Raw genomic sequence first — 22,236 nt, forward strand, 5'->3', positions numbered from 1 at the left:
TCATGCATCTGAAAGAGCGCTCATCTATGTGCACTATTATTCCACAGAGTTATTTATTCCCATAATGCACTGGGGAATCTCTTCATGGTACTTGGTAGGTTCTTAGCCAGCAGGACACACTGCTGATATTTAGCAGAAATTTATCTTGCTGGCATCTGAAATCCCAGAAGGTAAGAACTTCAAAACACATTTATATGTTTGTAAAAACCTGTGCTCAAGTGCCAAATGGGAAATCAATCCAATAATCCAGTGGTTTATTGCCTTTGAAGGTCCTCAGAAAAGAAGGCAGTGGGAGCGTGCTTAATTTTACGAGAATAATCAATATCCATTAATATACGACATCAGAATCAAGTTAATTTGCCTCAAAAGCACTTGTCTGGAGAAAGCATGTGCTGTAGGTGCAGTCTCAGAAGCGAAGCACTTCTGGGTATTTTCCTGCAAAGACATTCTGCAGAAAGTGAGCCTGCTTGGCAGTCAACTTTGGAGAAATCAGCTTAGAGAAAGGATGGTTAAGATGTTCTGTTTAATATAAAAACCTATTATTTGGTACAGCTCATTGAATTAAAAGTAGACAAGAGGCTAAGAGCCCACTGTAAGTGGCATACTGCAGACAGAACTGGAATGTTCCTGTTCTGGGTGAAACTGAGGGCAGACCAAGCCTAGATCTTTATGTACTCTGCTGAGATTGATAACTCCACATGCTGTTAGAGGCTGTTACAAGTATGAAAGTTTTCCTGGAGGGTTCTGTATTCATTCTTCAAATAAACAAGAACAAAAATGACTGTGTGCAAGAGATCTTTTGCACTCAATTTTGTTCTTTTATTATTTCTTCCACACAAAAAGAGGAAGGTTAACTGAATGCAATTGTTAGGTGCGATTGTTTCTTTGTGCCAGGCAACTTTTGCATAATGCAAACAACCAACTGTTTACAAAAAAGTCAGAAACACAAACAAAATGAGTTCCACAATGGGGAGAGTTAAAACGAGTATCTTGCTGCTGCTGGTGAATGAATCATGGAAGTGGAAGACGGTGTACAGAATGAGAAAATTGAGGGCACAGAAATAGAGGAGTGTAACAGGAAAAGGCCACCTGATTTGGAGTCTAACTGACTCCAACAAATGAATACTAGCAAGAAACTCACAGTTTTGCAGCAATAACAACACATCTAGGAACTCAAAAGCTTGTTTTTCCTCTCTTCATCATTTCAACCCTGTGTTAGTGTTTTTCAGAAATATTTACATCCCCGACATGGCATGCAATATAAATGTACAGTGACATGGCATATTTTAAACTGACTTTCATTTCTTTTGATTGACAACATTGGAAAAGAAGGAGAATGTTATTTTGATACAATAGAGGGTCTGGTCCTTTAAATTTTGGTAGATAAAGGTTTGTGGAATAAGAAGAGGAATTTTTCTTTTGGGTTTAAACCTGCAATAAAATGTTGCTGACAGACTAATTATAAATGTTTTATATATTTTGTGCAGATGGGCTCCTCGCTAAACCAATTTAATTCCCATTAATGCTAATCTTGTTAATACCCACTCAGAGAGCAAAGGAATACTCTTAATAAAGTATTGATTTATTCAGGCCATTGAAATGGGAGGATGTGTGGGAGCTGATAGAAGAGGGAAACCTACCATTTTACCACCACTGTATGTCTTAGAATATGTTCCAAATATTAATGAATATTCAGTAGTTGGTTTGAGTAAAGGAGGGGAGGAATAACGTGGCAAAGTGACCATGCTCCACCCATGAAAAATGAAGACATTTTAAGTGAGTTGTCATTTGATAAGGTTTTAGTCCTAGCTGCAAACAAGTGCAATGTTACAATCAATATGGACATTCTTCCTTCAAAAAGTAGTTAAAGAAAGGTAATGTGCACACTTAAAGACTAATTTATTGGGCTTCTCCTTACACTTGTTTATTTTTTGTGGCTATCTTGGGGCTTGAACTCAAGGCCTTGTACTCTCACTTGTCCTTTTCATTCAAGTCTGGTGCTTTACCCTTTGAGGCACACCTCCACTTCTGGCTTTTTGGTGCTTAGTTGGTGGTAAGAGTTTCACAGATTTCGGGGGGTGGAGGGAGGAACATGGGGACCAAGACATGAAAAAGTGTATGAATGTTTGTGAAATAATGCACCTTCTATCTGGTGAATATAATGTAACCCTTCTATTAATTACAATAAAAAATATATGGGAAAGGATAGAGTTTCACAGATTTTTCTGCCCTGGCTGGTGCTTGACCATAACCCTCAGCGATCTCAGCCTCCTGACGTGTTAGGATTACAGGTGGAAGCCACAATTACCCAGCTGTGTTTCTCCTTAAAACAAGAATAAAATAATCACATTAACAAATATGGGATATTCCTGCATTCTGAGCGTGGCTGTCTATTTTGCTCTTCATGAAAGAATTCAGTAATTTTCTATTAAACATAAATCAGTGATCAATCTGGCAAATTTCCCTTTGTGTGTACTTTAACTGACCAAAAACTAAGATAGGCTCTCACAAGATGCTATGTGTAGGTGTTAATAGTTGAACATAATTCTGGAATAAGCATCAGAGCTTGGACATCAGTCACCCCCCTGTCTCTTCTCAAGTTCTGGCTTCCAAAGCCTGCATCTAAAACAGCATGAAAGAAGAAAAGAGTGGAAGATGGGGGATTTTTGTCAGGAACGACATCCGACTTTAACATATGTTACTGAATCTCCCTGAGGCTGATTTTCCTTATCTGTGAAATGGGGATAATAATCTTGTGGTCCTCTGGTAACATGAATTAGCATGAGGATCAAAAACAGAACAGAAGTCAGTGTGAAAAACGGGTGTGCAAATGTAAGTACAGTAGCAACTGGAAAATGTTTAACTTAACAACCGTGATATGGGCCAAAGGGAAAGGTAGAATTGACATGGGGATTTGACACTTTGTCAAAGTTTTGTATGTAAATAGAAAGGGGAGAGAGCAATGTTCACCTTTAAGATTCTGTTCTTGTTTTTCTGCCTCTACGAGGGCTTGAACTCAGGGCTTGGGTGTGCTCCCTTAACTTTTTTTTTTTTTTTTTTTTTTTTTGCTCAAGGCTGGCACTCTTCCACTTGAGCCATGTCTCTAATTCTGCTTTTTTTGGGGGGTGGCTAGGAGGAGATAGGAATCTCATGGCTTTCCTGCCAGGGCTGGCTTGAAACCTCTACCCTCAAATCTCAGCCTAACTGAGTAGCTAGAATTCCAGGCAGGAGCCAGGGAACCTACCCGGCTCTCTAAACTTTTTAATGATATCCATACCGAATGAAGGGGCCTAAAATAAAATCTTGACAGGCGAAAGTATGTAATCGAGTGCAATTTTCCTTTTGTTGTTCACCCAAATGTTGTATGTGGGAGACACACGAAGGAAGGCGCAAACATTCATTCTCTGAAGGAAAGAAAATACCGAAACACGCATGTTCAGCTCAAATATTAAACTGCCCTTTTCTGTACCGACTGATAAAAAAATATATTATATTTTTCGATATTTTTTTTCTTCATCTTTTTAAATTATATTTGCTATCCATCCCAGCCAAAGTCATGGCCGGTCATCTGGTAGAACTTGCGGTTGAAGGGCCGGTAGAAGTCGCGCAGCCTCTGCACCACGCCGGGGTCGATGTCGGGGTGGGTCCGGCCTTTGGTCTTGCCCAGACAGTGCGGCTTGCTGCTGCCCTCGGCCTTCTTGAGGCAGGGGAAGCCCTTGGTCTTGTTGAAGTAGAAGTGCTTGTCAGTGATGATGCGCTTCAGGCCCAGGAAGTCCTGCACGCGGCCCAGCTCTCCGGCCGGGTCTCGGATGAGGCGCTCGCCGCTCACGAACAGCATCTGGCCCAGGGGGAAGTGGCGCAGCCAGTGCTCCAGGTGCTTGGCGTAGATGCCGATCTGGATGGCGCTCCACGACGTGTCGATGAGGCCCGCGCTGCGGTTGCGGAACGTCAGGCTCTCGAAGCTGGGGATGTCGGGCCGCTTGGACAGCGTCTGCGTGTAGTCGGAGATGGCTCTGGTCACCGGGTCGCGCACCACCACGATCAGCTTCGTGGCCTTGGACATGGCCGAGATGCGCGCGGGCGCCTCGCGCGTCACGAAGTAGCTGGGCGTCTTCTCCATGGTGATCTGTCCGTCCAGGGTCCGGGGCATCAGCTCCCTGCGGGGACAGGCAGGAAAAAGGAAAGGGGGGGGGGGAAACATGAAGAAAGGTTGTGAGATCCCCCTGGCACTGACCCACAGAGAGAGGCGCAGAAGAGCCAGGAAGGCGCCCTGCAGCGGCCTCATGATGATTCCTTACTATGAACTCAGTGGCTGGGAAAGGGGGCCTGCGTGTACCCAAGTGCTATGTGAATTTCAATTTCTTTTATTATTGTTATTTTTATTCTTATCACTCTGGACTACTGTAAGAAAATAACCTGAGCAAATTCCCTTTTACAAACGAACAAACAAACAAAATCAAGTAATTGCACAAAGGGACCTCAATTCATTCTATTCGTGTATGGCCCCTCTCCAGTTGTTTGCCTTGGTCAATTATTTTGGGGTGAATCCTAAAGTTGAGAGATGATATTTAAATATCTAAGAGTCCCATGGGTCTGGGAGTTTGGCCTAGTGGTAGAGTGCTTGTCTAGCATGCACAAAGACCTGGGTTCGATTCCTCAGTACCACATACATAGAAGAAAGCTGGAAGTGATGCTGAGGCTCAAGTGGTAGAGTTCTAGCCTTGAGAAAATCCAAGGACAGTGCTCAGGCCCTGAGCTTCAACCCAGGACTGGCATATATAAGTCCTTTCTCGTGTGATCATCTGTCTTGTTCTTAACACAAGAATCGTTTCTCTCAAAGAGGTTTTTATTTTTAAATAAAAGAAATAATATGTACTTTTCTTCTTTATTTTGTGTCTGTTGGGGGAGGGGGACTGGGGTTTAAATTCAAGGACTCTTTGCATGGCTCTCTGATGCTCATTCAGCTGGTTCTCCACCACTTGAACCCTGCTTCCAGTAATGTTTTCTTCTAGTTATTTTGGAGATGGAATCTCACAAATTTTGCTGTCCTGGCTGGCCTTAAACTATCACCTTTTCAGACTCAACCTCCCGAGTAACTAGAATGACAGGCATGAGCCCCCACCTTGGAGATTATATTTAAATGGAGATAATATTTAATATAGTATCATTGTGTCCAGCTGTCCTTCCTTATCTTTGGTTTGACTCTGCCTGGTTTTAGTTACCTACTTTCAGCCATGGTCCAAAAACATTAAGCAGAATATTCTGGAAGTCCATTTGTCACTCCAAAATTACATGACATTTTGAGTAGATGCTATTTATTTATTTATTGCCAGTCCAGGTGCTTGAACTCAGGACCTGAGCACTGTCCTTGGGCTTTCCATAGGAGAGTGCTCTGCCTCTTGAGCCACAGCACCACTTCTGGCTTTTCAATATATGTGCTACCCAGAAATTGAACCCAGGACTTTATGCATGCTAGGAAAGCATTATGCCATTAAGCCACTCTCTGGCCCTGAGTAGATGAATTTTTATACTACGCCAATTCTTCCTGTTCAATGTCAATCATTTTTCCTCCAATGCATTCATATGGTATATGCTACCCATCCTCTTCCCTCCAAGGAATCTACACTGAATACACTACCTGCCTGTTAGTAACTTGTCTTCATAATTTCTGAGGAAAGCTTTTTCATGTGATAAACAGAATATTAAATAATCTACCTTTTATCTGATTATTGCAAATGGCCACATTATCATATTCTTAATATTGTAGTTCCTTTCTCCATTGGCCTTCTTATAAATTATTACCACACTGCAATACACTATTTCTACATCTGATGATTGATTTGTTTCAATAAACTCTGCAGTTAGTTTTTCTTTTGTATTTGTAATAAAAGCCATATGTTGTTGCATGAAATTGCCTCTGTTGATATATTCAAGTTTTGTCATTCAAGTTTTGTTTACTTATATATATATATGTTATATAGTGTCAAACATGAGAGGAAAGATTGCAAAAATGAATCTTAAGTTCTCATATCCACTTAAAAAACTTATAGCTGGCCAGGAACTGGTACATCACACTTGTATTTCTAGCTTTTCAATAGGATGTGGTCTGAGGATCATGATTCAAAGCCAGCCTGGGCAGGAAAGTCCATAAGACTCTTATCTCTGATTAGCTACCAAAAAGCTAGAAGTGGAGGTGTTGCTCAAGTGGCAGGGTGCCAGTCTTGACCAAGAAAGCTAAGTAAGTGTGAGGTTCTGACTTCAAATCCTTATACCAGAATACAATCCATATCTGATGAACAATTTCATTCATAAATCCCCTTTTCTTTTTTGTTTTTTCCCATATGTTTATTATTGCAATTAATGGAAGGTTACATGATATTTGCCAGATAGATGGTGCATTAATTCCCATACATTGATACCCCTTTCACATGTCTTGGTCCCCATTTCCCTCCCCCTCACCCCCACCCCTCATCTTGTTTTCCCTCGTTCCCTATCCAATTTCAAATAACCAAATACAAATATATCCGCTATATCAGGTAACAAAGTGAGATACTGTAACAATATGAGATAACCAAGGGACAGCAAAAGAGATGAGAGATAACATAGTACATTAAGGACAACAATCATTCATTATATGGCTTATGTTTCTATATCCTAGAGGTCCTTTCATTTAGCGTCATATGGCCTTTTGCATCAAGGTTTTGCTCTATTGCAAATCTCTGCTAGGAGAGCCCAAGGTTTCTACTGATTATTACAAATGAGGGAAACCATTGAGCCTAAGTTCCTTTGAGGCTGGCTTACTTCACTTAATAGGATTTTTTCTAAGTCTTTCCATTTCCTAAAAAAAGGGGGGGATGTCCCTCTTTTCTTTTTTATCATATATTTTTATTGTAATTAATAGAAAGGTTACATTATATTAGCCAGATAGAACGTTCATTAATTCACATACATTGATACCCTTTCTCATGTCTTGGTCCCCATATCACTCCTCCCCACCCCCACCCCTCATCTTGTTTTCCCCCCTTTCCTATCCAATTTCAAATAACCAAATATAAATATATCCAATATATCAGATAACAAAGTGAGATACTGTAACATCCCCCCATGCCAACTGAATTAACTCAAAGTTAATCACAGGCATCTTGTGGACTAGTTGGCAGGTTAAATATTGGACATATATTCCCACCCAATGAGGTATTTTTGTGGTACTATTGTATTCTAATTTAATGATGGAGGTCTTACCCTAGTTTTGTTTTCTGTGATCATTTCAACCAGAGTCTTATTACTTCTGTTATTTTTAGAAGGGAGAATAAAAAATTATACATATGATTTCTGATGCTGTATTTTTTATTTTGAAAGAAATTTTGAATCTGTGTTTGAAAAAAATTTCTAATGTAACTCAGTAAAACTAAGCCTTTACATATATACCTTAGAGTTCCAGGTATAACCAACCAAGCAAAGACAAGGGCTCAATGAGATATCAAAGAGACGCATAGCCTTCTGCACAACTTCACAGTGTCAATTTCACAGAGCAACTCCCTTCAGAGAACTGAGAACAACAAGCTCTGAGAGCTCAAGTTAGTTATCCGTGTAGGAGATAAGCTGAGAGATCTACTGAGAGATGGTTCGAGTTTCTCAGTGAAAGAAATTTGATCAAATGTGTGAGAATGTTTTGGTCTGTAAAAGCAAACACCAAATGCACCACAGTGATAAGAAAAAAAAAAAGTATTTGTTGATTTAAATACAAAAGGTCAACATCCCTGTCTCCTTTCCTGTAATCTTTGGCTTTTAACTACTTTAGGTTTAGGCCCGCATCTCATGCACAGATATCAGACTTCACTGGGGAGCTCCTGGTTTGGCTTGCAGGGGCAGGAGAGACACCCAAGAGCCTTTCCATTAGACTGAAGCTGTAGATTGTGAAAACAATACTACGACAACTGAAAAAGAAACTGTGTCTTAAATTGCTTGAATAGAGTGAGGAAAAGAACCAGCCAAAAAAGGAGCTTAAGAAGGAAATTGCTGAAATAGGATTTCAAAAGAAAAAGACACATTAATTGCAGACGGTGGTCAGCAAAATCAAAACTGGGTGGCATGAAGGAAGGGCATCAGGCTTAACCATAGAAGCTCCTCTTTACTTGGCTTTCTTTGCAAAAAAGAAAAAAGTGATAGTCTACATAAATTGTAATTTAAGTTAGGATTGTAAAGAACAGTGATTTTGTGTTTTGTTTTTTGTTTTTTAAGGACTCACCTAGGACACTAACTTAAAATATCCTTTTTGATTTTTCAAGTCATTTTCCTCTTGCGGACTGGCCTTGAATATTCAAAATGGTGCTGACAGAAAGAGTGGGACAGGGGGAACCAATTCAGCAGTGAAACCCAGTGCACACTATGTTGGAAATAGACTATACTACTTTGAGGGGAGGAAAGTTGGGAGGGGAAAAGCTGGGAGAGAATGCAGGAAGGAGGGTGACACTGTTCAAAATGTACTCATTACCTGAATCATATAACTGTAACCCCTCTGTATATCACCTTTGCAATTAAAATTTAAACAAAAACATGATGCTGAGCTTTTTGTGAAATGAAATACACCTATAAGGCAGAATACTGAATTTTCAGGGTTTGAGAGAACCAGGGAAGTATCCTTTCTTACCCTTGTAAGACATGTGCTGGGACTTTACTCTATGTAAACAGTGAAATTCCCAACATCATGGAAGGTTTGAAGAAATTCCAGCCAGATTATGGGAAACCCAGGTGATTTCCCTAAAGATGGAGCCCAATGGTAGTTGATGGGAATATATTCAATTGAATGGTGGAAGGGGAAAGGTCCCAGATTTTATTGTCAGGCTATGCAGTGTGCACTGTTCCAATTTTTCTTTTTCTTTACCAGACCTGGGGCACTGTCCTTGGGCTTTCTCAAGGTTAGGGCTCTACCACTTAAGCCACAGCACCACTTCTGCCTTTTTCTATATGTGTGGTACAGAGAATTAAATCCTGGTCTTCATGCATGCGAGGCAAGCACTCTACCACTAGGCCAAACTCCCGGCCCACCCTGTTTCAATTTCATCTCTACATTGTGAATAAGATTTGAAAACTTTTCTAGTGGGTATGGAGAATAGAGCAGAGACCAAATGATAAGGAGAAATTAGACAGTCCTCAAGGATACAAAGGTAAGAAAGGATTTCAAGAGCCAATTATTAGTACCAGAGTGATATAAGCCTTTCATTCCTCCTCTAAAAGACTCAGTAAAAATTCACAACAACTAAAAAGTGGAGACAATTCATCTGATTACCAATAAAGGGGATGCAAAAAAGAAAAGAAATTCTCTCATGCGATACAGCAGGACATTATACTAAGTGATATAATCCAATCCCGAAAGACTACTGCTTGATCCCACTTTAGTGAGGTTATCTCAAATAGCCACATCATAAAGACAGAAAGCAGACTGGTTTCCTAGGGCTGGAGAGAGTGTATGCAGAGTTAGAGTTTTCCAAGATTTAGAGTTTTAGATGCTGATTTCATAGCCATGCATAACTGTCCTAAATCTATAGACAGGTAGGACGGTAAACTTGGTTACAACGATTCCTTTGTATAGAAGCACACAGGAGAGTACAAACGCATGAATGGTTGGGAAAGCATTTAGTTGGACAAAGTAGTCAGTTGGCTTTGCAATTAATTAAGTATTGAAGCCAAGTATTGAAAGAGCTGTGGTTTTGTTTTCCTCTTACTGGACCAAAGGGGAATGAAATAATTTATGACCTTCTGTGGAGCTGATCTGAAAGAAGGAAAATGATCTCTTCTCACTGCTGGCTGGCTGACCTCAAGCCAAGTCACTTAATTTCACTAAGCTCAGTTTCTTCATCTCACCAAGAAAAGCAGTCCAAACATTCAGGCAGTCTGGCCCAAAAATGAGTATCAGTCAGCGTGGCCATTGTATGCAGTGGCTACTACTTGTTTTATTTTCTTAGCCGTACTGCAATTTGAACTCAGGGCTTTGCACTTGCCAGGCAGGTGCTCTATTACTTGAGCTACAACTTTAGTCATGCTTGCTTTTGCCAAGTTTTAGATGGCGTCTTATACTTTTTTCCCTTAGGATAGCTCTAATAGTGATCTTTCTACTAACATGTCTAGTGTAGCTGGGATTACAGGGATTCTCTATCATGTCTGGCCCCCCAATTATTGATTTCAAGAAAGCAAAGCCCAGTGTTCTGACTTCCAAACTTCCAAGTGAACCTCATTCAATCCAGGTAAGAGGTATTCAGAGAAGACCAGAGATAGGCCTCTCTGTCATGCTTTTCCAACATCCAATCATCTGACCATTGGATGCTGAGACAGTGAAGATACATGCTTTGAAGACCATGAGAGAACTGCTGGCTTCCAAAGTACAGAAGCTGACAAGTTATGGTATGAGAATGGAACTTGGGGCTTAAGGGGATCCCCGCTTCTTCCATGGTATGTGAGGAATTATGACCAAAACAAAGAGCTTCTAGACAACCCTTCATCGCATCCAGACATTGTGCCAGCCCACAACTGTTGAGGGTGAATGTTTCCTGCTGTCACTCTGGCTGGGCCTTAGTGACAATCAGAGAAGCAGAGAACCCCTCTGAGAAAACAGCCTGCCATGACATTCTGTGTGCATGTAGTATGTGCAAGGAAAGGACAAATGAGGAATCACCTCTGTGCTCCACCTTTCTTCTCAGCTTAGGCCACTGCCTCCCAGCCTCACAGTCTTTTTTTTTTTTTTTTTTTTTTTGTAGTGCTGACTTCTTTTAGCCCTGATACTGGAAGTAGCTCTTCCTAATGAATCTGTAAATAGACTTGCCCCAGGATGTTCTGAATCATTCTTTGGTTAGTTATTCACAAGGAAAGCTTAATCTTGACTCTTGCCTCTGACTCTACCTAAAACCAATTACAGGTTGCTTGCAGATATAAACAAGAAGGGTAAAACAAATGAAGCATTTTAAAAGAACCTGAGGAGAGCATCCTAATGATTTTGAAGGAGGCCAAGATTTTGAAACTGTATTAAAGGAATGATGATAAGAAAATATTGAATTAAACTAAGCTAAAGAACAATAAGGAATGTTTTTCATCAAATGAGACCATTAAGTGAGTAAAATGTCAAACACCAGAATGGGAAAGAATACTTAAAATATATACATCTGATAAAGAAAAAAATTGTCCTATCTGTCATATATAAAAAGCCATTATGAATCAATAGATGGAAGAAAAAACTAACAGCCTAGGAGAAAATGAGCAAAAAAGCTTGGATCACCAAGATATACTTAAGACAGTATTTAAGTGTTTAATGTATTTATGGAAGTTATCAGAATTCTTTCGTCATCAGAAAAAAATCATTTAAACACAAAAGAGCTCATACCTGTAATTCTAACAAGTCAAGAGTTTGAAATCTAGAGGACTGAGGTTTGAAGCCAGCCCAGGCAGAGGAGACGCCAACAAGCCAGGGTATAGGTATAGTTCAAATGGAGTGCCAGCTGAGCAAACAAGCTGAGCAAGTAATAGGCTATGAGTTCAAAACCTGGTGCTAGCAAATAAAATTTAAAAAGAAGGAAAGGAAGGAAGGAAGAAATAGGGAAAGGAAGGGGGAGAAACAAGATGATTGGGGGGGTGGGAAACGGGGACAAAATCAATTGCAAGAAGTAATGCACCTACTACCTGGTGAATCTAACTGTGACCCCTCCACACATTATCCCGACAATAATATAAAAGAAAGGGAGGAAGGAAGGAAGGAAGGAAGGAAGGAAGGAAGGAAGGAAGGAAGGAAGGAAAGAAGGAAGGAAGGAAAAGGGAAAGGAAAAGGAGGAGAAGGGAAGGAAGAACAAAGGGTAGGGAGAAAAGGAGTGAAGAAGGAAGGAAAAAAAGGAAAAGAAAGGAAGGAAAAGAAAATATCAATCTCATGCTATGAAACATGTAATTGCTTCCCTGATGAGTGACTAGCCCATTCTAAGAACGTTCCATGAATTTATACACCAACTAGAATCAAAATCATTAAGAATTCTGGATGTGGGTGAGAATAAGGGATCTCTGGCATGCCCTAGGTTGGAAAGGATCCTGTACAATGAATCTAGGAACCTGCTTGGCACCCTCCACTAAAGCTGAGTGTGTGTGCACGCACGTGCGTGTGCACACACACACACACACACACACACACACACATTGTTCCCCTCCACTTCACAGGTGGTACTTCACTCAGTACACATCCCAGATATACTCCAGAATGCATGATTACCAAAGTTCATAGTCAACCATCATAGTCCTGAATTTAAAGTTCCCAATGTCACATAAAACAGAAGTGAACACCAATACACACACACACACACACACACACACACACACACACACACTATACCATGTAGCCATCAAAATGGAAGATTGCTGTCATTTATGCCTGTCAGTGTAGATTAAGCTTACAATGTTAAAACAGAGCTAATGTGCAGGAATAGTTATGCATTAGTTTATCAAAAGGTCAAAGATAGATAAATGCACCTGTTGACTATTGCATTCAATGACTAAAAGTGCTTTCCCTTCAGGGGAGTCAGTAACTGGGGAAGGGTATGAGAGGCTCTGGGAATGGGGGAGAAGATGGTCATTGCTTGTTATGTAAATACATGCTCTTTGTGAAAGCTCACTAGGCTATACCCTGAGTTATGTGTCCTTTATTTGTAGACTGAAGTTATGCACGAATAAATATTTTACTATGCTTTTAAAAAATAGATGGGCCAATTTTCCCTAAGATAACATGCATTTGGTAAAACCCGAACAAAATAAGACAGCTCCAAAAGGCATTTGCTAAACCAGTTGTATCTCCAGTCAGTAACAAAGCAATCACAAAAGCAGAAGCCTGGAACTGACACCCACACACTGGACTAAGGGAATCCTGTCTGTGCCCTCCCCAGGAGCTGCTAAAACACCTGGCCACCCATCCTTCCTGTACAGCGCACCACTGTATCACAGGGGATCTTAAAATGTGGCACAAATAGGTTACCTGACCAGCAAACTGTATTTGCAAACCTTTCAGCAACTACTTTTTAAGTTAATCTTCACAGGGCTGTAAGATAAATAAAGTAGGTAATAGGATTGCACCCAATTTTCTTTTTCTTCATGAAAATGCTGACATTCAAAGATGCCCAAGTATCAGTTTTTAAAACCTGAAGGAAATGGGGAGAAAAGTATGAAGTGGGGGGGGGGGACATCCTCCCGAAGTTACCATTTGATGAGTTCAAGTGAAAAAAAAAAAACATATTTACTCTCTAACTTCCCAGCCAACACACCAAAGAGTACCGAATGTTCAGAACAGCTAAACAACCTTTGTACTTCATCTGGCAAGAGAAACATTTAGGAATTGGGCTGGGAGTTTGGCCTAGTGGTAGAGTGCTTGCCTAGCATGCATGAAGACCCACATTCAATTCCTCGGTAGCACATACACAGAAGGCAGAAGCAGTACTGTGGTTCAAGTGGGAGAGCTCTAACCTTAAGAATGCCCAAGGACAGTACCCAGATCCTGAGCTCAAGATACGGGACTGGCAAAATAAAATCATTTAGGCATGACATGAACATAGGTAAAGATGACAGGCGAGTTCGTTAGAAGAAAAATATGACAGAGAAAGAGAGCAGGTGGCATAGGCCATGGGAACAGTAATATCTCGTTATCTCAACCATCTTGGGTCACCTTCCTCCTTATGGAGGTAGGCCCTCAGTTCAATAGGGAGAATTGAATGGCTTTCTGATTGGTGTGTCTCTTTTCTGTTTATTGTAATGTTGAAATAACAAAATTATTCTGTCCAGTCTTCATTTCTTTCTCATTCCTTTATCCTCTGTCTTTAGTGACTTCCGCAGTCTTTAGTGATCCTCTAGCCTCCCTATATAACTGTCAGGAAGGTTTTATGCTGAAGTTCCCTGACAGCTTTTTATCTAACATTTTAGCACACACCTGGTACACAGTGCCTTGCATGGTGGCAGATAAGAAGCAGCTTTGCCTCTAACCCTAGCTACTCAGGAGGCTGAGATCTGAGGATCTTGGTTCAAAGCCAAGAAAACTGCTGTGCTTCTTGTCTCCAATTAATGACCAAAATTTTAGGAAGCAGAGATGCAACTCAAGGGGCAGAACAGCAATGGCCTTAAACAACAACAACAAAAGTGGAAAGACAGTGCTCAGACCCTGAGTCCAAGCCTCAGAACCAGCACACTCACACCACATACACACCCTTACACACACATACGTACACACACACAGACTAATGAGATTAGAACAAAGACGGGGGTGGGGGGAGGGTAATGGGTACCAAGACATGTGAAAGGGTATCAATGTATGTGAATTAATGCACCTTCTATCTGGCAAATATCATGTAACCCTTTTATTAATTACAATAAAAAATTTTAAAAAAAGAATACATCAACATCAGCTTGGGTAGGCAAACTCAACAGATGTTAACTATGAAGATCTGAGCTATTCAGAAGGTACTTCGGAGATCTTAAAAGACAGGATTCAGAACTGAATGCTGTTAAGATAAAGGAATTGGTCTGCTGGAATTGGGAGCTGGGTCTAACCACACTGAAATATCACAGTATGATTGATGCCCTGCATGTAAGAAACGGAAGCCCGTGTGCCGGAAAACAATCCAAGTGTCTACAAACTCTGAAAGGCTCTTTGAACATAATCCAAATTAGAGAAAATAAAGCCCTTGATTAGGTGCTGATAGTGGAAAGCTGAAATGGGGGCTATATATTTAGGAGAGAGATGTATTTAGGGGAGAACCAAGGATACCAGACAGCTGTGTGTAAACTGCAGAGATTTCAGAGTTGTAAAGGTGGAGATATCAAGAGGATTGAGGTTCAAAAGCACCTTGGGAAGGAAAGCCTGTGAGGCTCTATCTCCAATTAGCAATGCTAGATGTGTAGCTCAAATTGGTACTTGGCACCAGCCAAATATAAGAGAGGACTTCAATTCAAACCCCAGTACCAAGAAAAATGAAACAAAAAGTGCTTTCTCCACTGCCGGTTAGAAATAAATATGTACTTTCCACTTGATTAAAGTTGAAACCACTTTTTTAAAGTTGGTCTGCTTCTTCACCCTAATAGAGACAGAAACTTCTTGGTCATATATTAAAAGAAGCTCCGATGAATCCCATACCTCATGAGGACAGGGTGGTTTTATGGAGAACTCAGAACTGGGAAAAGACATGTGATTTCAGAATTTCCTTGCTGTGAATAGGTTGTGAGATTTTAAGTGCATTGCTCCCATTTCCTGGGCTTCAGTCTCTTCACAAGTGAAGCAAAGTTATACTTTTCAACATCTTTATGGTGTTTTACGTCAGAAATTCCATTGCATGGCCTGGGTTCTTCAATTTATTATCAACTTGTTTTAATATAAAGCTCTGGTTCATTTATGACTCCGTACTGCAGTTTGACTTGGGCCACCAAATCAAGAGATTTGTGTAACAAATTAGCCAGAGAAATTCTGCATCAACAGGACTGATTTCAAAATCAACGAAGCCTCAAAGACTAAAAGTCAAGCAATTGATGCTCAGAGAAGATGCTGAGGTTGGAATGCTCGGGAAAGCTAAGCTTGTGTTTCTCTGGTGCTTTGGTACAGCAGAGAGACCTGAGACTTCATAAGCCAGTGGTCTTACTGCATTCAATAGGACTGGGACCAAAGGGCTCCATACCTGTCTCTTTCTTCCTTTGTGTCTGAAACATCAAACCAAAATATCTCAACCAGGAAATGATAGAAGTTCAGGAACTGAGCTACATTAAACTAACAGATCTGGGGCTGCGAGGATGGCAGTTAAGATATCTACGCAAGAACAAGACAAAAGAAAATGAACACTCAAGACAGATTTACCATAGTCCAAGTTCTGACACATTGTTCCCCAAGTCTTGCAACAAAGAAAAGCTAGAATTATTAGCCTAATTTCACAGATGAGAACATAGTCTCAGAGAGATAATGTGGCTTGTCCAAAGACAAATAGCTACGACTAAAAGGGACCGAATGAAATCCCAGCCTCTGTCTAGTTTTGAAGTATGTGTTCTTTCAGGTTTCCCAAACACAAGATCTGTCTCTGGCATCCTAAAAAAAAGTATGTGAATACAAATGCATTCCCTTTCTATTCATCTTGGAGTGCAACTCAAACCTTATCTAAGGAGAATATTCAGATACACTGAATCTTGCAAATAGGCAATACATAAGACATATTATTCAAAAGCCATCTTCTAGGATATTCTGCAAGGGGAAGCCTCGAGTTGTCAAGAAAAGGCGATTTACCTTGAGGAATAAATAAATCTAGCCCTTCTATGTTTTGTTTGTTTTAGGTCTGTATAATCAAATCGGATCTGTGTTTGCAAAGCTCCAGAAGCAGAAAATTCTAGAAAGAACATGTCATTTTCATGGCCACGGAGTGAGAATAGTTCTTCCAGGTCCCTTCTGGCGTGTGCCTGTGAGTACAGAAAACAGCTGTAAACGTGGAGCTTGTCAAGGGGCTGCCTCACAGGCCAATTCCAGATTACATTCATAATTCTTTCCCTGCTGCTGCTACAAGGAACCTTGCTCAAAACGTGACTTGTATGTCTGGAAAGGAGACTCCCTTTAGATAATGTTTGAGTTGGCTTCTGAGAGAGCAAGGCTGATGTTTCCGCTTTGCCTCCCCCACTGACCCAATCTGGATATGTAATTCTAAGCAATCAAACCATCAGTGAAATGTAGGAAATATCAGGCTTCGAAGCTGGGATAACGTTCTCATCTTTGTGAATCACAGCCTCCTTCCTCTAAACCTCAGAATGTTGAAGTCACAGAAGAGAGCACAAACCATTCCACTGCTTCTCGGGACTTATGATACAATGGGTCCCAACATTTATTTTGAAGCCAAATGCCATTCCTTGAACTTCAGGTGAGGACAGAAAAGTCCAGGATTCTCCATTGCTATTGTGGGGAATCTACCAAAAGGGCAGAAGATACATTTGTGGTCAGGACAGATGGATGAGCCATTCTTAAAGGGAAGGAGGCAGAGTTTTCTTGGATCACAGATGCAAGGTGTGTGTGTGTGTGTGTGTGTGTGTGTGTGTGTGTGTGTGTGCCTTTATATGCATCAAAGTTAGATTTGGTATGAAGTAGTATCAGAATGACATTTCCAGATATGCAACAGTTAGAAGAATAACACCTGTGTAAACTTTGGAGATGAACAAACATACTTGTATGTCCATTTTTAGCTACAAGGGAGTAAAAAAATGCAAAGTTCCAAGATGAAGGAAGTCTGTGTATTTTATAGCAAAGGAGAGGCCATGTAAAACCAGTAAGTACAGAGGTAAGACTTAAAGAATGATTCTCAGTGTAGCTAGGAAATGACAACCAACTATAGAAACAAAACCTAACTGCAATCTAGAATCCAAGGCTGATAGTGATAAGCTCTTAGAAGTGTGTGTGTGTGTGTGTGTGTGTGTGTGTGTGTGTGTGTGTGTGTGTGTGTGTGTGATTGAGGAGTGGGGAGAGGGAGAAGGAAAGGAAGAAAAAGAGGGAGATGAACAGAATGAGGTAGACAGAGACAGAGGAACTGAGCAATCACAGGCAGATAGTAAAGAGATCAAGAGGCAGGACTAAAAAGAGAAGAATGAGAGGCAGAAAAGCTTGCAAACTGTAAGCAGCTGCCCTGGATGTAACAACTGGAAAGGAACCTTAGCCACGCCCTCCACCAGCCCAGGCATTCATTCACAAGTTCTTAACTCATACAGCCAGACAGAAGGCTGGGCTTATAGTCTGTGCTTCCTGGCCCTTGGGTAGTGCTTCTTTCTATAGTACCTCCTCATTCTGTCTTAATTCTAAAAATATAATGCACCACAACCTTTACCATCATCAGTCTCTGTGACAAGGGAAATGTGCATGTGTGTGCCTATGTGCAGAAGTGTGGCATAATGCTTCTAAACCCAGACAGTTTGATTACACAGGGGTGTAATGGGTTTTCTTCAGCCGATCTGGTACCTTCAAACACCAACCTTATAGTCAGTCATCTAGAAGAGGAATGTAGAATTCGTAATGAGTGTGCAGAGACTCCAGACCAGTGGGGAGGGGTGTGGGTGTTCCTGCAATGGCTGCCACACCACTCCCCCCTCCCCCCCACTTTCTAGGCTCATCATGGCTCCCTGACAGGAGTTTATAAATGATGAGTTTGAGAGCCCTGCTATCAGCTTTTCCCGTTACTGTGGACAGCTGCTTCAGAACAGCACTCTCTCATCAGCCCGGAATTATCAGGTCTTTGCATATGGGTGGTTGCAGATAAGAGGGGAGACGTGCTTGCTTGGCTTGGCTTAGAAATCAACAATCAAAGGACACTGGGGTTGGAAGGCTGAGAGAGGAGGCATATGAGGACCCCAGGAGGATAAATATGCACTTTCAAAAACGTTCTTTGTTATACTTTGGCAATGGGGCTGGGGAGGGGGAGTGGGGATGGCTGAGGAGTGGCTTTGGTTTGTTCACACCTCCTCTACCTTCTTTTCTTTTTCCTGTTTGTTTTAGAGTCTAATTATTAAGTTCTGGATAAACAGCAGAGAGTAAATACATAGATCTTTTCCATTTAGAATGGGAAAAGTAGCAGAGGCTCAGATGTTGGCAACTACCAAAAGCTGAGAGACTGCCTGAATATTCTGTCTAAAGTAAGTCATCAGCACATTGAATGAATGAGTATCTTGCTTCCTTGATTTTATATATGTCCAATGAAAAGGGACATATATTTTGTCACAATGGATCAGAGCAGAAGCATCATCTCACACACACAATATAAAAGGCACTTGCAAAATAATGCTATCGTTGTGTCAGAAAAGGTAAGCTGACCAAATAATCTGTTCTGAAGCCAGTGAGGGCTTGTCATGTATTGACAGTGTGGGAACCATCCCAGAAGCCACCAGAAAACTTCACAGCATTTAAACACACACAAAAAGACAGACTCTGGCTTTGAAAGATGTTCCCCACTCCACACATACACACACACAATAGTCACAAGTATGTGACAGAAACTGTCTTAGAAAAAATTTGTGTGTGTGTGTGTGTGTGTGTGTGTGTGTGTGTGTGTGTGTGTGTGTGTGCTGGTATTTGGACTTGAACTCAGGGATTGGTCATTGCCATTAGCTTTTTTTCCACTCAAAGCTAGAATTGTATCCCTGGAGCCACAGCTCCACTTCTGGCTTTCAGGTGGTTAACTGGAGATAAGAGTCTCACAGACTTTCTGGCCTGACCTGTCTCTGAACCAGGATCTTCAGATGTCAGCTTCCTAAGCAGCTTAGATTACAGACATGAGCCAGAATCTGTCACACAAGCATTGGCACCTCTGAATTTGTACCTCTGAATCTCAGGCGCACACTGGGGGGGGTCTCTGTTCTATAACAGTTAACTCTATTTTTCTTTCATTTTCTGGCTCTACTTACATGAAATATTTGGCATAAGCAAGCCCCTACTGACACTCTTGCCAGAGTGAGAAGAAAAGAGGGATTAGGGAAGAGATGCTTAACTCCTTTCTTTGGAAATGATAAGAACATTTTAACATTAGGTAATGTTGATGATATGTTTATCAATAAAGTTTTATTGAAACAAAGTCATACTTGTTTGTTTACATTCTATGTGGCTTTGGAACAGCAGTTGGAGCAGCAGCAGCAGCAGGGCTAAGGGGTTGTGACAGAAAACATACTGCCGCCAGAGTCTAAAATATTTATTTTCTGAATCTATGCAGAAAAGAATTCTCCACCCCTCATGTAGATCATTACTGTCAAGCTTAAAATGAACATGAACGTCTTGACTGTCACATCATCAGTTATTTTGCTGAAACTAAGAAATGAAAAATAAATTGCATTGTGTAAGTATATTATAGATGATGATTTGTGTACATCTTTATGACTCATCCAAACAACCCTAGCCCATCAGCAGATTCCCCAAATGACCAATAATAATTAAATTGAGTCATCTTTGGGATTTTTGCCAACTTCTAGACATATAAGAACAATAGACTTAAACTTTTTTTTTCTGTTTTGTGGTTACAAAAGAGTATATGTCAAAAGAGGAGACTGGAACATATTTCACTTAATAGTTTATTAGCTTGATTTATAACTTTTTAAATGTTTAGACATATGGTATGCAAGCCCTCATTTGTATTCTTGTCTAGGGACTTGGAAATACTCAGGGTATGTCTGAAAAAAGTGCACCAGGATTCAGCAACATCATTATAAAGAAAAGCAAGGCAGGCAGGCAGGCAGGCAGGCAGGCGGGACTCTTGGTTCTAAATAAGCCTGGGGGCTGTTAGCATCTGAACCTTCCATAAAAGCAATTCTCATGTACTACATGTTTCCCCCACAGTGGAGATCCACTGCCTTCTCACATCTGTGTAACTGAACAAGGTTCTCCTTTCAACACAAGAAAATAAGGCATTCTAGGTTCTAGGTGACTCTATTTGGTGTATAAAACTGCTTTCCTGATGGGCTGGCTATATTATCTATCTGTCTGTCTATCTATCATCTATCTGTTATTCTATCTGTCTCTCTATGGACCTATATATCTGTCTGTCTATCTGAGGATCTATGAATCTCTTTACTTATCCATCCATTCATCCATCCATCCATCCATCCATCTATCCATCTAATTCACAGTACTGGGGATTGAACTCAGGTTTGCTACTAGCTGATGCTCTGCCATTAGAAATATGCCTCTAGCCCAGATTTTACCTGGTTCATTAGCAACAGAGTCTTATAGTCTTTTCTGTCCAGGCTAGCTTTGAACTTTGATCTTCCAGATCTCAATATCTTGAATAACTAGGATTACAGGCATGGACCATTAGTACGTAGCTAATTATTGAAAAAAAATAAAGCAAAAAATATTAGTTGTTGTAATATAAGAGAATGTGGAAATCCTCTTGTTCCCTCCTGGTCAGTCTGTGGTAATAAAGTCTGAACAAACCTTTTGGAGAGTGAAAGATGAAGCAAAAGTGTCTCACCACTGTGTCATCCCAGCAAAAGCAGACCTGCTTTCAGTAGCAGATTCCCCAGACAATCAAGCAACTCAGCCAAGATGAACAGACAACTGGTTGATCCATAGCTGTGTACATAACTCAGAGCAGCCTATCGAGTTCAACCCTGCAGACTTACAAAACAAGTCACTGTTGAAAGTCTGTGAGGTTTTCTGATAATGTTATAAAGCATTCTTTAAGGGAGGAGGTGAGGGGAGGAAAATGGGGATAAAAACATGAGAAGGGGTACCAATGTGTGAGAAGTAATGCACCTACTATCTAGCAAATGTAACCATAACCCCTCTATACAATAAAAAATTCAAAAATAAAGCCTTCCTTTAGTCATCAATAATGGATGCCTGTATGATATCCATATGATGTAGACAGCTGAAGACGTAGACAGCTGAATGCCAGGCTATTAACAATGGTTATCTATAGGGAATAACATTGCTACCCAACATAACATGCATAAGGAGAGAATTGATGTACTCCAAGAAAGAGAACCATTACTTCTGATTGATTCATTTTCTTTCCTTAACTTATTTTAAAATGCCAAAAAAGATAGATTTGATAAGATAAGAAAGCCATTATCTTGGTAGCTCCCTAGGGCTTTAAGAACATTTGAATGAACAGAGTTCTGACATTGTCCAATGTTTTAGAATAATCACCTTTTGTTTCTGTTTACAACGTGCATAGATGGAATGGCAGTGAGTGAGCCCCATAGACTCTCTTTTAGCCCATTTGTCCTTACAGGGAGGAGGAGGAAAAGAAGAAGGAGGAAGAGGAGGAGGAGGAGGAGGAGGAGGAGGAGGAGGAGGAGGAGGAGGAGGAGGAGGAAGGGAAAAACAACAACAACAACTATAACGAAGTTACAAAGCATTATTGACTTGCCTGGGTTGTTCACCTACATTAAATTTCAACAAATACTGTTAACTACCTAAAAGGCATGGAAAATAATGGTAGATGCTAAAATACTGGAGAATCATCTCCTTGTGTGAATTACGGCATCCAAGAGACAGGGCCGGGGGGAGGACAGAAAGAGAGAGAGACAGAAGGGAATGTGAAGGAGAGAGAATGCAGAATGTGAAGGAAAATGGCATAAAAGTAGCTCTGGTTGACCAACATGGGATAGTCAGAGTGTTGAAAAAACTGATGGCTGAAAGTCACAGATTGGATGTTGATAAAGAATCCCTCTGGACTGTGCCACACAATGAGTCTTGCTGGTCACAGTCCCTGGTGCCCACAG

At 40.7% G+C, this 22,236-nt stretch overlaps 1 protein-coding gene across 1 annotated transcript in view; it reads right to left on the reverse strand.

Annotated features, from left to right (window-relative positions):
- Window positions 1-795: 795 nt before the first annotated feature.
- Hs3st3a1 (heparan sulfate-glucosamine 3-sulfotransferase 3A1) overlaps window positions 796-22,236 on the reverse strand; it is an 87,581-nt gene continuing 66,140 nt past the window's right edge. The window contains exon 2 of the mRNA XM_090349561.1: window positions 796-4,157. Within this exon, the coding sequence (XP_090205687.1) occupies window positions 3,536-4,157 (622 nt within the window). The 3' untranslated portion in view covers window positions 796-3,535. The remainder of the gene's footprint in view (window positions 4,158-22,236) is intronic.

Source organism: Megascapheus bottae, chromosome 17 (assembly GCF_031878675.1).
Source record: "Megascapheus bottae isolate mThoBot1 chromosome 17, mThoBot2.hap1, whole genome shotgun sequence".
Classification (NCBI taxonomy): Eukaryota; Metazoa; Chordata; class Mammalia; order Rodentia; family Geomyidae; genus Megascapheus; species Megascapheus bottae.